The 13,412-nt window shown below is 37.2% G+C and overlaps 1 protein-coding gene across 1 annotated transcript in view; it reads right to left on the bottom strand.

The window, feature by feature from the left end:
* Positions 1–13,412, bottom strand: part of DOCK10 (dedicator of cytokinesis 10) — a 231,599-nt gene that overhangs the window by 27,502 nt on the left and 190,685 nt on the right. The window contains 19 exon segments of the mRNA XM_033111994.1: positions 446–583; positions 2,205–2,317; positions 3,569–3,617; positions 3,619–3,694; positions 5,554–5,584; positions 5,587–5,619; positions 5,622–5,653; positions 6,165–6,212; positions 6,408–6,474; positions 6,565–6,679; positions 6,769–6,789; positions 6,791–6,873; positions 6,876–6,890; positions 7,606–7,717; positions 8,831–8,947; positions 9,075–9,211; positions 9,214–9,249; positions 10,909–10,953; positions 12,492–12,588. Coding sequence (XP_032967885.1) covers positions 446–583; positions 2,205–2,317; positions 3,569–3,617; positions 3,619–3,694; positions 5,554–5,584; positions 5,587–5,619; positions 5,622–5,653; positions 6,165–6,212; positions 6,408–6,474; positions 6,565–6,679; positions 6,769–6,789; positions 6,791–6,873; positions 6,876–6,890; positions 7,606–7,717; positions 8,831–8,947; positions 9,075–9,211; positions 9,214–9,249; positions 10,909–10,953; positions 12,492–12,588 — 1,365 coding nt within the window.

Genomic DNA, 13,412 nt, shown 5'->3' with positions numbered 1-13,412 from the left:
CTCTATATGTATCCCTTGCATCAGTAACTGATGACAATCCAAAAGAACTGAGTGAAAGCTTTGACATGTCTTTTAGTCACCGAGCATTGTAAAACCACGGCACTCCTAAAAGGTGACAACTGTATCTACTCTAATGTGGAACCACGAACTTGGCACGAATGGCATGAATGGTGCATTTTACCTAATTTTCTGCCACCAACACTGAATTGGTGGCTAGATGTGTTTTATTCCCTTTTGATCTCCAAGCAGATTAGCTGCCAAGGCTGTGAACTTATTTTGAGACCATGAATCAAATAGTTTAATAAAACCAAATAGTCAAATAAAACTAAATAAGCCAAAACAGAGGACAACAGACCTTCTTTCCTCCATATCCAAAGATGTAAGGATTGATGTGTACTTATTATCATCCTTCACTGAGCTTTCCCTGGAATTGGAGCACCCTTACCTTGCATACAAACAGTCTCAGGGAGGCAAACACATGCTTCAGTGCTGTGGCCGACTGGTTAACTTGGAAAAAGAGCATGTAGGTATCAAAGACCCTTTTCATCAATGAATTTTGACATTCAGACTGTTGGAGTTGTCTCTGGAAATTTAACACAGAAATTATTTAGGATGAATGAAAGGACATGTGTATTCTTTCAAAAAATATTTTCATGAACCTACCCTGTGGTAGGCACAATTCTGGGTTCTGGAAACAAAGTGCTGAATAAGAAGATAAAGTCTATGTTTACAGTGAAATTTACATAGCAGGGACTGAAAAAAAGTACTATATAAGAAAATAGAGGAGAATGATGTAATATGATCAAAAGTAATTGCTTTGCAGGTAGGATTACTTTAGTTAGAGTGGTTATTTAAGACCTCTCGAATGGATGAACTGCCGTGTGAGCTAAAGGAGTGTGCCGTGGACAGATCTGGGAGGATTGTCCAAGGAGGGAAAAAGAGTTGGTACCAAGGACTTGAGTTGGAAAGGAGCTTGTGAGTTCAAGGTTGAGATAAAAGAGCAGAGTAGCCTGGGCATGGTGAGTGGGACGGGGTCGGGTGAGAAGTAGGAGATGAGGTCACAGAGAAGCAGGTCCTCATAGGCATGCGGAAAGCCTGTCAGATGTATGAGATTTGAGGGATATTTGAGCAATGAAGAATTGCTCCATTGAACAATGAAGAATTAAAATATGGTTTTAGCTTCTTCTACCACCATGTGGACCTTTCACCCTCCATGTAGAGCTTTCTCTGTGTACTCATTCTGTTTGGTGTAGACTTTATTCAAACAGATCCAATGTTTCCTAGTTCAAACCTTAACATCTATAAGCTCATTAGGTTGAGTGAATGCTTTTAATAGCTTTATTGAGGTATAATTGAAATACAAGTCTGCAGTTCACATTTTATAGCATATTATATAAATCGAACCATACAGTATATACTCTTTTTGTCTAACTTCTTTCATTGAGCATAACTAAGCAATGTATTGTATGGCTATAAACACCATTCAAAAAGAAATCCATTGACTTGTTGATGTAATTTGGGTTGTTTCCAGTGTTTAGTTATTAAAAATAAAGTTCCCATGAATATTTGTGTGAACAAATGCTTTTATTTCTCTTGGGTAAATTCCTAATATTGGAATGGTGGGTCATATGATTGATGTTTGTTTAACTTTTTATACTGACATACTTTTTTCTAATGTGTCTGTACCATTTTTCATTCCCACCATCAGTGAATGAGAGTTCCAGTTTCTCCATATTCTTGCCAAACTTGGTGTGGTCAGTCTTTTACCTTAAAGCATCCTAACAGTATATAGTTGGTATCATTTCACCAAAGATATCCAGACGGCAATGTGCACATGAAAACATGTTCAACAGTATTAGTCTGTTGGGCCTAGCTCTCATAGTCCCTCCCTTTGAGAACAAAAAAGACTAGTCACATTCTCACTCAGCCCAGTTTCCTGACAATGAAGCAGAAGAAATTAGGAAGAAAGTATGTCTGTTATTTGACAGTAGTAAGTATACATTGTGCGTATGTCAATCTAGCATTAGGCAACTTCTGATAAAATCTGAATCTCATCGTTAACCTGTTTTTCACTCACACTTAAGTTGATTTATGTAAGGTAAATTGATTTCATAAAATATTTAAAAAACATTGTCTTGACTTCACAGGACTTTTCTACACATTCCATTTTATCAAGCTGCAGAAGATGTTAGGACCCCACTAACCTGGTGAATCTGCGTGAAGAGGGACAGCAGGTCTAGAATAGTCAGGCAAACCTCTGTAGCTACATTGGCCTCTGTGTCCACGTGGTGAACAATGTCTATTTCATTGGAGTTGCCTAAAAATACAAAGCAGAAAATATATAAACGTCTAAGACAACTCTTTGTATCCTATAAAGGACTTTGTTCTATGACAACATATGTTGTGTTGTACTGGCGTTTTGATGAATAATTTATAAATTAAAGGGCTTTTGTTCAACTTCCTTATTGGCTGAATCAAAAAACACGAGAGTCTTCAGTGGATGCTACAGACTAAATGTTTTATGTCCCCCAAATTCTTATGTGTGGGTGTGAATCCCAATGTGATGGTATTTGGGGGTGGGGTCTTTGAGAGGTAATTCGGTCTTGAGAGTGGAGCCCTCATGAATGTCCTTATAAGAAGAGACACCAGAAAGATCTCTGTTGCCACCATAAGAGGACACAGCAAGAAAGCAGCTGTCTGCAAACCAGGAAGCGTGGTCCTCGCCAGACATCAAATCTGGTGACACCTTGATCTTTGGACCTCCCAGCCTCCAGAACTGTGAGAAACAATATGTGCTTAAGTTGCCCAGTTTATGGCATCTTGTTGTAGCAGCTTCAACTAAGACAGTATGTGTGCCCTTTTCGTATGTCAGCTGTACAATTTCCAACTACCAGAGTGGTCTATTTCCACTATTCTTACATTTTTCCCATTAATTCGGCCATGGACAGTTTCATATATTTCTTCATAATCAGTCTGGGTCAAGTTTTCTGCTCCTAGGCTAATAGACCACATGGACAGTCTGCATGAATGCCTTCTCAGAAAGTCACTAAAAGTATTTACAGGATAAGGTACATGCCTTCAAATAGCTAACTTCGGCCACATGTCCATTTACATGATACAAAATACTGGCCCCTGTTTTTTTCCTCATTCACAGTTGGAATGTGTGCATCACTGGATTTTAAGATGTCACACTTACTATTTCTAGGCCATAAGCAAATTTCCTCCTCTTTCCGCAAAGCAACAGCAACATCTGGTTGAGAGATACTCGCGTAACCCTCACAATACCAAAAGCCATTTGTTCCCCCAGAGGAGCTACACTAAGCATCTTATACTGAGAGTTTGCTTTTCCCCTTTCTTTCTCATAAGCACATTACATTTTTGAAAGCCACTTCCTGGTGATTCTCTTCTCAAAGAACACTCCCCAGGCTACAGCAAGCCTGACAAGCAGTGGTCTCAGTGACACAATAGTATTCCTTATATTTCTGAAATGGTAGAATGCATTTCATGTCCTACACACATTTAGAGAAAACTGATAACCATCTGTTCCTGTTATTTCTGATTTACTTACTGGTCATGGTATTGTCTAACATTTGTAAGAGTTTGGGGTTAGAAAGTGCTATTTTTGCCTCGAATTATAGGTAAAGTTTGTGATCTGTGCTGCTTATGACCTTCATGACTGGAAGTGGTGTTCATCCTGAAAATTAAAAAGAAAAAATGGTTAAAGTAATTGAGATATATGATATCCAAGTGTTCATTCACATATTCTAGATTGAGTCAAATATAAAATAATTTTTGAATTGAGACTTTTTATTAAAAATATTAACTACAGGTGACATGATAAAAGTGGCCTTTAAAAGTACTTTTGAAGAAATTTTATTTCAGCCAAAAGAGAGTTCAGAAAGAGATACTGAAAGGTAACAGAAGAATACTAGATACTGAATTGAAATCTGTACAAGCACATTCATTAATATTTAATGGATCATGGGATTCCGTGGATGGGACTTTGGCTATTATTTATCCGGAAGGCAAAGTTGCAGATATTAAAAAAGTACAATACTGTATAGCTCAATTATACAAAATTATTTTTAGGAGGCAAAATGTAAACATCTGGTCTAAAACAACCCTTGCTTTCCTGCTTGTCTGTCTTTAGAAATTCTTCACGTTTTGTCATTCCTTTTGTGACATGCCCACAGGGAGCTGACATACGATCCTTGTGAGGGGCCTCTGTGCAGCGAGTTTCCCAGGGCGGTGACTAGGGCCTGCAATGGCTCTCATGCAATGCCTCCTTGGCACGTCCAGCTGGGGGAACGAAGCCAATGTCACTGTGGTAGAAGGGATACTTCCCATTCTTCACTTTCATTTAAACTACCACTTGGCCAACGTGAATAGAACATTTCTTTAAGGATAGTAGACGATAAGAGATATCCAGAAGAGTCAAGCCTGAAAAAAGAGGCCATGGTTTTTCTCTTTGTCATATTCCTCAAGGTTTATTTGGCTCTGGCTATGTCACATACTCTGGGTGGATCAAGGCCCAGGAGACCTGACTTTGGCTTTCAGTGGCCAAGGGAGTCTGGGTCATTCCAGAAGCTACGAGGAATAATGGGTCTGGGATGTATGGCTTGGATCTTTGGGACTGGATTGTTTCCTGGTTTTGAGTCTACGTCAGTCTGGAACTCCTGGAGGACAAGCCCTGGTTTCTAGAGTGGACGGGGTGGGGAATAGAATGGTCAGGACCTGTCCCCATGGTTCAGGAAGGAGCCTGAAACCTAACCTACCAAACATATAAAACTGCAGTGACCGCAGATGGGTCACTACTGTCACTAACCATGAAAAAATAATTGTTTACAGTTCTCTAGTACTGTTTGCAAAACACCCATTACATTTGTTTCATGTATTTTCTCACAAGGGGCAATTTCAAGGGGTCCCCATAAACAGAGAGGCAAAATTTATGCTATGATATATTGGCCGTATACTACTTTCATATGTCTTTCTTAAGTTCTTTCTAAAATATAGTCATTTTATGTTGCATATTATTATGATACCTCTGGAAGAATAAATCAAACTGGAGGAAATTTTAGCAAAGAATTCTCATCACTAGTCCCAGAGGAGCTTTAAGGCAGGATTTCAGGGCAAATGTTTCCCACAGAATAGGTTACTAAGGGATGGCTCCAGGTCCTATTTGCTAGTCAAATCCGAGTCTAAGGACTTGGAAATCTGAAGTGAGCTTCCTCATTGCCTTTGATCCTTTAAAGAACAATTTCAGCTCTAAGAACATTGCTCAAACATTACCAGTACTAAAAATAACGGGGATATCTGACCCTACACTTGACTTTGTCACTAGGAGATTAGTAAATATGTTTTTCAGGTTTGATTAAGTTAAGATACTCATTAGTTCTTGTTCTATGCAAGGTATTGTGCTTTAGGTGCATGCAAATAAGCCATAATCTTTGCTTTTTAGATCTTTACAAACTAGTGGGGTAGATAGGAAAGTACCTAAGAAATTTCTTCAGAGAGTAAACATACAATTTAAATATCAAACAAATGTGACATTACCATTGTGACAAGAGACCTGATGTTTGGCAGAAGGATTAGATCCTTTGAGAGTTCCATTGTTCTGGTGGACTGCACAAATTTAAACGCGGCAGCAATTTTTCTGCAAGAAAAACTGTTTTAATCTTAGCTCAGTATTTGTAATTTACATACAAATAAAGAAGGGAACTAACAAATTCATATGCTGTGAAAAATAAAATCACATTGTCTTCTGGAAATGGGGAATTGGGGATTTAATGAAGGCCCTGGGGGCTTTGTTACCTCTCATGAGGAAAGGATGACAATACCAAGTTATTCCAGATTAAGATTTTTTTAATTTGCTGAAAGTGTTTTCTTAAATAGGTATCTTCCAAGTTTTATCCATATAAAGGTAGACTTATTGTTCAGAAGATACATGAAATTGGTTTCCTTTTAGAAATTTGTGTTTTATGCTTTTCTCCCTAGTTTATACTACAGGTATGGGGCAATCGTCAAACTTCTACGTCTAATGTGAGGTGAACCCAACAATCCTATAAGATTTCTAACATATATCTATAAGTCTAACCTGATACATTAATTATGTCACAACTCTCTTTAAAAGACCAGACTAACCTATTAGAACTGAAAATTGTTACCTTATTATATTGCGTTTTCCTAGGTATCTGAAATTTTGAAGACAAACACTAGAAAGAAAAAAAGTCACATTCTAATTATTCATGCCCTTTCTCTTATACAAACTGCTCATCTAAGTACATTAAAAGAAAAATTAAAAAATTTAAATATATTTTATGCTTTTTTATTAATAGAATGAAGTATGGTATAATGAACTATTTAGAAGGTTCCAGAAAAAGTGTTAACTAATCAACTCTATAACTTACTCCAAGATGCTGAAGAAGTCGGACACCTCTGGACTGGGTGCTCTTTGCCAGTAGGCAATCAGAGTCTCTGAAAGGAAATACCACATAGCCTGAGACTCTTTGAAATTCGAGTATTCTTCTTATTGTTTTTAAATTTAACTTTAAAAGCTCTCTTTACCTTCTGAAATTGTCTTCATAATATGAAGAAAGCACATAAGAAGGCTCCTGGTTTCCGCTTGATCTAACTTGTCAAATCGAAGAGTTGAGCCTATCAAAGACAAGGGTCTTGGGATCTAGGAATCAAAGAACCAGTGAGGGTTGAGTAAGGAGCAGGAGACTTCTGACTCATTTCAATGCTGAGTACATGGGGAGAAAGTCCTACCTTTTCACAGTTGTCAGTTTTTCTCACTGCTCTTCTCATTGGTACTTGGGTTGGAGTCAAGGCTTGCTAAGGAGGCTCTGGAATCAGCATGGTTTACTGTAGAATAGCTATTGATGAAAATGCTGTAACACAAGCCACAGCACACAGACGATGAGGAGATATATGGGCACAGACACAACAAAAGCTAAATGATGACCCCCAAACTGTTGCTCATTGATGTGGCAGCAGTGTTGTGAAAGGTTGACATAAAAGAGTCTGGAAATTGGTATTTAAGACATGCAACACTTTAAGTATCATTACACGGCTGTGCAGCATTAAGGATTTAGGAACATTTAGATCATTATAAACAGAAATAAAATACAGCCTGTTCCTTTGATTTCTTCAAAAGCTTTTTAAAGGAAGCTTCTATTCTAAAAATGTTTTAATAAAAGTTCACAAGGATACTTGTGAAAGAAGCTTTCAATTTTGACAGTTTATAAGAAATCAAGATGACATTTCCAAAATAGTTCTTAAAAATGTTCTTTGAAGTTCAAGGGCTATTATATCTTAAAAGGCTGTATGCAATAAAAAACTTAAAGATTGTTTCCAGAATGAAGCAATTTGATAACATCTGAGTAGATTGCTCCTTGGCCAAGTAAAAATGAATGCTAAGTAGAAGAGGAAGTCAGGGGATGACACTCCAAGAAATACGTAGAACGACTCTTCAGCTTTATAAATGTAGTATACTTTGCCATATGGATTACATGCAATGGATTATGGAATGGGTGAAAAACAGAATGATATACAACGTAAATATGGATGAGTATTCAACACGTGTCCTCGGAAGGTCTCAATTACCTGCTATGGAATTTAAAACATCTTTAGAAAAGGATGTATCCACAGAGTTTGCATGTTTCATAGCTGACTGGCTGTGAAATCCTCCATTGGTGCTGAGGTCATCTCTAGATCCCTGTATTCAAAGCATAGAAGAAATTAATGGGAATCATCATATTTCAACACTGTAAACCTACATAGCCTTATTCACTACATTTTGAATTAGATAGTATTTGATTCGATCTTTTATACTCCAGCAAAGGTCTTCCACCAAAGCAGGTAGTGAAAATGAATACTGTCAAAACCATACTCTTAGTCACAATTTGATTTCTGATATTAATTTTAAATCTTTCACACTGAAGTGGAAACTCTCTTTTTGATACAGGCTAAATGGCTGGAATTATTATTGATATATACAGGGATTATATTATAGATTATATATCATTCTATCATGAGTTATCTGACATATATTACTATTAGTAAAATCTGGATTTTAAATACTTATTATGTGCCAGTCTCTATGATAAGTGTTTTCTAGGACACAATTTAATTCTCATGAGAATCCTGTGATGGAGGCTTTTTATCCCATTTATAAACAATGAAATAAAAGCTTAAAGAGGTTAGATAATTATCTAAGTCACATAGATAAAAACTGATACTGCTGAGATTTGAACAAGGTCCCAAAGGGAAAAAACCCAAAGGCAAAGCACCTAACTCTTAGATGGTGATATCTGGCATAGTTACAGGATTCAGCGGGGTGTTAATTCATCTGGGATTTGAACACAGGCAACAGATCCCAAGAGGCTTGTTGTAGAGCCGCTATGATGGCTCAGTGGAGGCAGGATGGCAAACAGGCCAGTCCTGGGCTGAGGCTATAAATGAGGCATTGGCTATGCTAAGATCAGGTGGTCATAGAGGTGATAGACAAAGGTCGTGGGGAAAGGTTTTCACTGAAGATGGGGCCATGAACACCACAGAGGAACCTGGTGAAAACTGGAGAGAACTGCAGGTGATGCAGAGAACAGAGGAAAATGAAAACAAAATGCCGAAGACATGGACTAGGTGGAAGGCTTCAGTGACCAACCAGGAACAAATAACACTAATATGAAGGTCTCAAAAACACCTAAAAAGAAGTATTGTTTAATCCTGAGTTGCTCACAGTTGGGGGAGAGTAGTTCTCCAGGGCAAAAATATAAAAAATGGTAAACTCTTTTTTCAAACAGACATTTGAAATATTATGCCAACTTACCTGGTTCGATGTATTAACAGTGAAAGGATATATGTCCTTCAGGTAAATCCTTGGCATATTGTCCAGAAGCATGCCATAGAGGGGCATGTATAAACTCGCTATCTGGGCCTGCTTTCGCTAGGTGAAAAGGGAGCCAAAAGAAATGATTCACATAAAAATCAATAGACTCGTAGGTTTGATTATGCATTTAATGCAGTGAGCCATTCAATGGTGTTTAGGGAAGGTAGAAAGGAAGACCACTTACTGGTTCTCTGTATCGATCATCAAATGAATGCTTAGCCATTAGATTTTTTAGGACAGCTAAAGCTAAGTGCCTGATATCTTGGTCTTCCTGCAGAGCAAAACCGACTTCTCGGAGAAGAATCCCGATTAAGAAGTGCTGCGGCAAAATTCATTTGTGACCGAATATTCAGGCATATCTTTGGGAGGAAAGTAGAGATCACGTCATTGAACATCAAATGATCACTTGGTAAGCAAGACAGATTTATCAAACAATGATCAACTCCTCCTCTGTCCAGGAGGACTTGGTGACACAGTCTTGTCACAGAGATGAGAAATATGAGAGAAGCATTCGGTAACATAGGGAGATACTAAGTGTATATTAATACAAATAATGTGCGGTGTCAAATGCTAGGTTCCAAAAGTGGCATACCTTCAGTATCATCGGCGTTGAGAAGAGAAAAATAGTTGCTGTCTGGAGGAACCAGGACATGTTATTGGAAGGAATATGTTGAAATGGGCGTTTGAGAATGCTTAAGGTTTGGAGGTACAGAGAGTTGTGGCAGCAGATGGAAGCAGTCAAGGAGGAGAAGAGCTTAGGAGGATAAGCATGCTATCATGTATAGCTGGGAATTATATTTATCATACACTCCAAGGGATAGGGTTTCTACAGCATGGAATTCTGAAAGCACAGGTATGTGGGGAGCACAGGTATTGGGGGGCAGTAAACACAGCGCCCAAAAGAGGAATGTCAAGATTTACGATTTGAGAGTTAGGTGATGAGAAACTTAAGTACAAATTCTTTAGGTGGCATTTAGGTTTCTCCACTTTTGCCATTCTGTAGAATTCCATCTGTATTTCGGTAGGAAATGATACGTCCCTGGGGGCTTTGAGATCAGTGGCCCAGCCATACCTGTGCCTTATTGATTTATTATTGTGGTGTCAGGAGTAAATATTAGACTGTAGGAAGATGTGCAGTGTGAGATACAATACAGGAGGCTGGAACAATAGGGGAGACATGAGAGGGCCTGGGGTAGTAGGATCAGAGTAGTAGAAGCGATATCAGTAGGACAAGTGGGCTGAAGGATGTGAAGGAACAAGGGGGGTGGAAAACCAAAGGAAGCTGCAACATGTTGAGCCTGAATTATGGAGAAAGAAACGTTAAAATCTCCAGCAATAATGCATATTTTTCAGAACTGTCCAATGTGCTTCTTAAGTGTAACTATTAACAACAGGACTAGTGCTGACGTACAGAACACATATTGTGAACCAACACCAGGCCTTAAGCACTTTATGGGTGTTATTTAATTTTCAGGGTAACCATTAAGGTAGTTATGATTAGTATAATGCACCATTGGACTATTCCATTTATATTCAATTTATAGGATACTAATAATCTCAGTCTTAAAAAGGTAGCTCAAACCAGGCGGTGGTTTATTGAAAGAAATACAGCATATAAAGCCAAAGACAACTATATTGAAACAAGCATCCTATTATATATAGCTGGAAATTTTAGCTGATCTTATGATATATTCCAAGGAAGTTTCAGGTGCTTTGGGAAACAAACAAACAAACAGAAAACAAAACAAAAAACACACAAAAAACAAAAAAGCAAACAAACAAACAAAAATTCAAGCTCTAGAGAATAAAATATGAAAGAATTCAAGCCAGGGAATCATTTAATTATTTGTGAATAGAGAAAAGTCCAGACAACTTTTGACTCGTTTGACTATATGGTATCAAATATATTGCTATTTATTAGCATCTGGAACCTGGAAATTTGTAAGATCTATACTCATCAGTGTAATTGAATTATGATGTGGTTATTGATACTTGTCATATAAAATCTCATTATTTACCTGATGCATGTAACTCTTGAGTTGATTCTGAAGGTGTCAAAGGATCTGGATTTAATAAAATAAACAACAAGCTGAGATATATCCATACTCAGATACATAGTACATTCATTAACTGTATAATTTATGCTGAACAATTAAAATACTTGTTCTAAAGTATAATACTTGTTCTAATTGTTCTAAAATGTAAGTAAGTCTCTTCATTAAGCTTCGTTTTTCAAGGCAAAAACCTTGGGTTGTTTGTTTCATTAAAAAGAATGCCATGAACAGCACTATTTTAACCCTTAGCCTCTATTTGAGCACCTATTTGACATCAGAAATCTACTTGCTATGAAACTTAACAGCTTTACATTTATTATTGATAATATCAGATCTAAAAAGAGATGATCAGGCCTTTTTCTGAACAGTAACACCTGGAATCATAATGACCCAACACACATTTGATCCTCTTGAGTATCTTAACCAGCTTGGCTCACTCAGTAATAACTTGGCACTAGTTTATAAACACAAAACAAACAGGAAACAAAACAAAAGGCTAAAAATATTACTGTCCAAAATAACATTTCTATCCTCTTTTCTATGAGGGCATTTAGATTAAATGTGCTTCAAAAATTAGAAGAAAAATAAAATAATGTATGCAGCTTATATTTAAGATTAAAATGACAAAACTTTTAGAGGCTGTATAAGGTACTTTCCTGTCCTTTTCCCTCCAATTACTAGTGCAAGCTGAAACATACACGGAGGCTCCTTACCAACTTAGTTTCTGCTTTCCATGAATATCAAAATTGCACCCTGCAAATAATCTACTCACTGCTTAGAAGTAAAGTATTTTAAGTTCCCAAATCATTTTAGTATTGTTTTTGCCTCTTAATGTTTGATTAGTTTCTGATGTCTAGATGGGAGATACTCTAGTACTAGGATGATCACGGTAGAGAATAAGCATCATATATATGATAAAAGTAATAAATGAAAACAATTTCTGTAGACTGCTTATGCTGTCGTAAGTATGGGAAACAAAACGTGGAGCCTCATTGTTACCTGCACACTGATCTTTCTGACCCAGAGATATCAACTATTTACGATGTTGTTTATCTGCCTGCCTACCTCCTACTTTCCTTCCAAGATACCAATTTCTTTGTATAAAACTCATTTTGAGGAATTGGATTCTAACATAATTACACACATTAACTGATAATTTTAAATGAATTTATACTCACAAAGTATAATTTTTCCTCCATGTAATTTTACGTCTCTCAAAAGCCAAGGGAAGCTATCTTTTGGAGCCAGTATGGTGAAAGACAGTAGGGCTCTAGGTTAAAATTCTTTGACCTACAATCACCAATTTATAATTTTGTTGGCCTTCTCTTTAACGAAAAAGGAAACACAGACAAAAATTGAGAAATGTGGAGCTGTATTCGTTACCACAGGCCAACGATTTCTTTTGCATTTTAATTTGATTATCTGGTTCTAATGCCCACGTGACAACTTCAGATAAAACCAAGACTGAGGAAACAGGAAAACAACAAAAACAAACACATAAAAAGTTTCCCTTTGTAGGAACTGATGAAAATACTGGGAATTATTACCTGGAATGTTTGCTGATCTTATCGGGAGACACAAAGGAATAAAATGTTCATGCTGGCATACTTCTTGAAGAAAATCAAATTTATACTGACATAAGGTCTGAAAAAGAGGCAAACTGAATATTATTTACATACCAAGAAAGTTAATACAAACAAAAACTCTACACTTGAATCTTATACCTAAAAAAAGATGCAGTTACCTTTGTGTGACTACCAGGTAATTGTTAAATTTAAAGGATTTAGTCCCCTCCGAGGGGTGAATACAGTCAGTTTCCCTATTTTTGGAGATTGGTCAAGGCCTTCCCTGGAAGTGATCCCATTTATAACCTACGGTAAGCTTCTCTGAGATACCATCTGAGTTATATTTGTTGCTTCTTTTAGCTGATATCGTTACCATGTTTATTCTGAGAAAATAGTGCCTCGTCACACATACAAAGCTCTAAAAGTGCCTTCATCGGATCACAGAACAGATCGACAAAATCAACTCCTATTATCCAAGCAGCTAAGTAAGACAGTGATGCAGATAGTCTAAAATGAGGCGAGTCTCCGTACGCCATTTGTTCTCTGTTGATTCTACCTGTTTCCTGCTCTTGCGAACAGCTCTGTCTTCAGTAACGTTTTGATTAGGACCGTGATAAATGGAGTCCAGACCTGGTCTAACACAACTGTAACACATGAGCTAAGCAGAACCACGGAAATAGGAACAATTAACACATTCACAACTGTTCTACTTTCACTGTCATGCAGGATAAGTAATCAATTTTAAGACTCAGATTGTATTCATTATATTCGTTTATCACAGCTAAGACAATCAAATATATTCCATTTGTTCATGTATTTTAGAATTATAGTTTGCGACAACTGTAGTCGACAATTTAAAATACTGCAGTTTGAAACCAGGATCGTGTTTGACTAAATGTTTTG

The sequence above is a fragment of the Rhinolophus ferrumequinum genome, chromosome 8 (genome assembly GCF_004115265.2).
Source record: "Rhinolophus ferrumequinum isolate MPI-CBG mRhiFer1 chromosome 8, mRhiFer1_v1.p, whole genome shotgun sequence".
In the NCBI taxonomy this organism is placed as follows: domain Eukaryota; kingdom Metazoa; phylum Chordata; class Mammalia; order Chiroptera; family Rhinolophidae; genus Rhinolophus; species Rhinolophus ferrumequinum.
The sequence above is the reverse complement of the archived record's forward strand: the minus strand, read 5'-3'. Positions and strand labels throughout refer to the sequence as shown.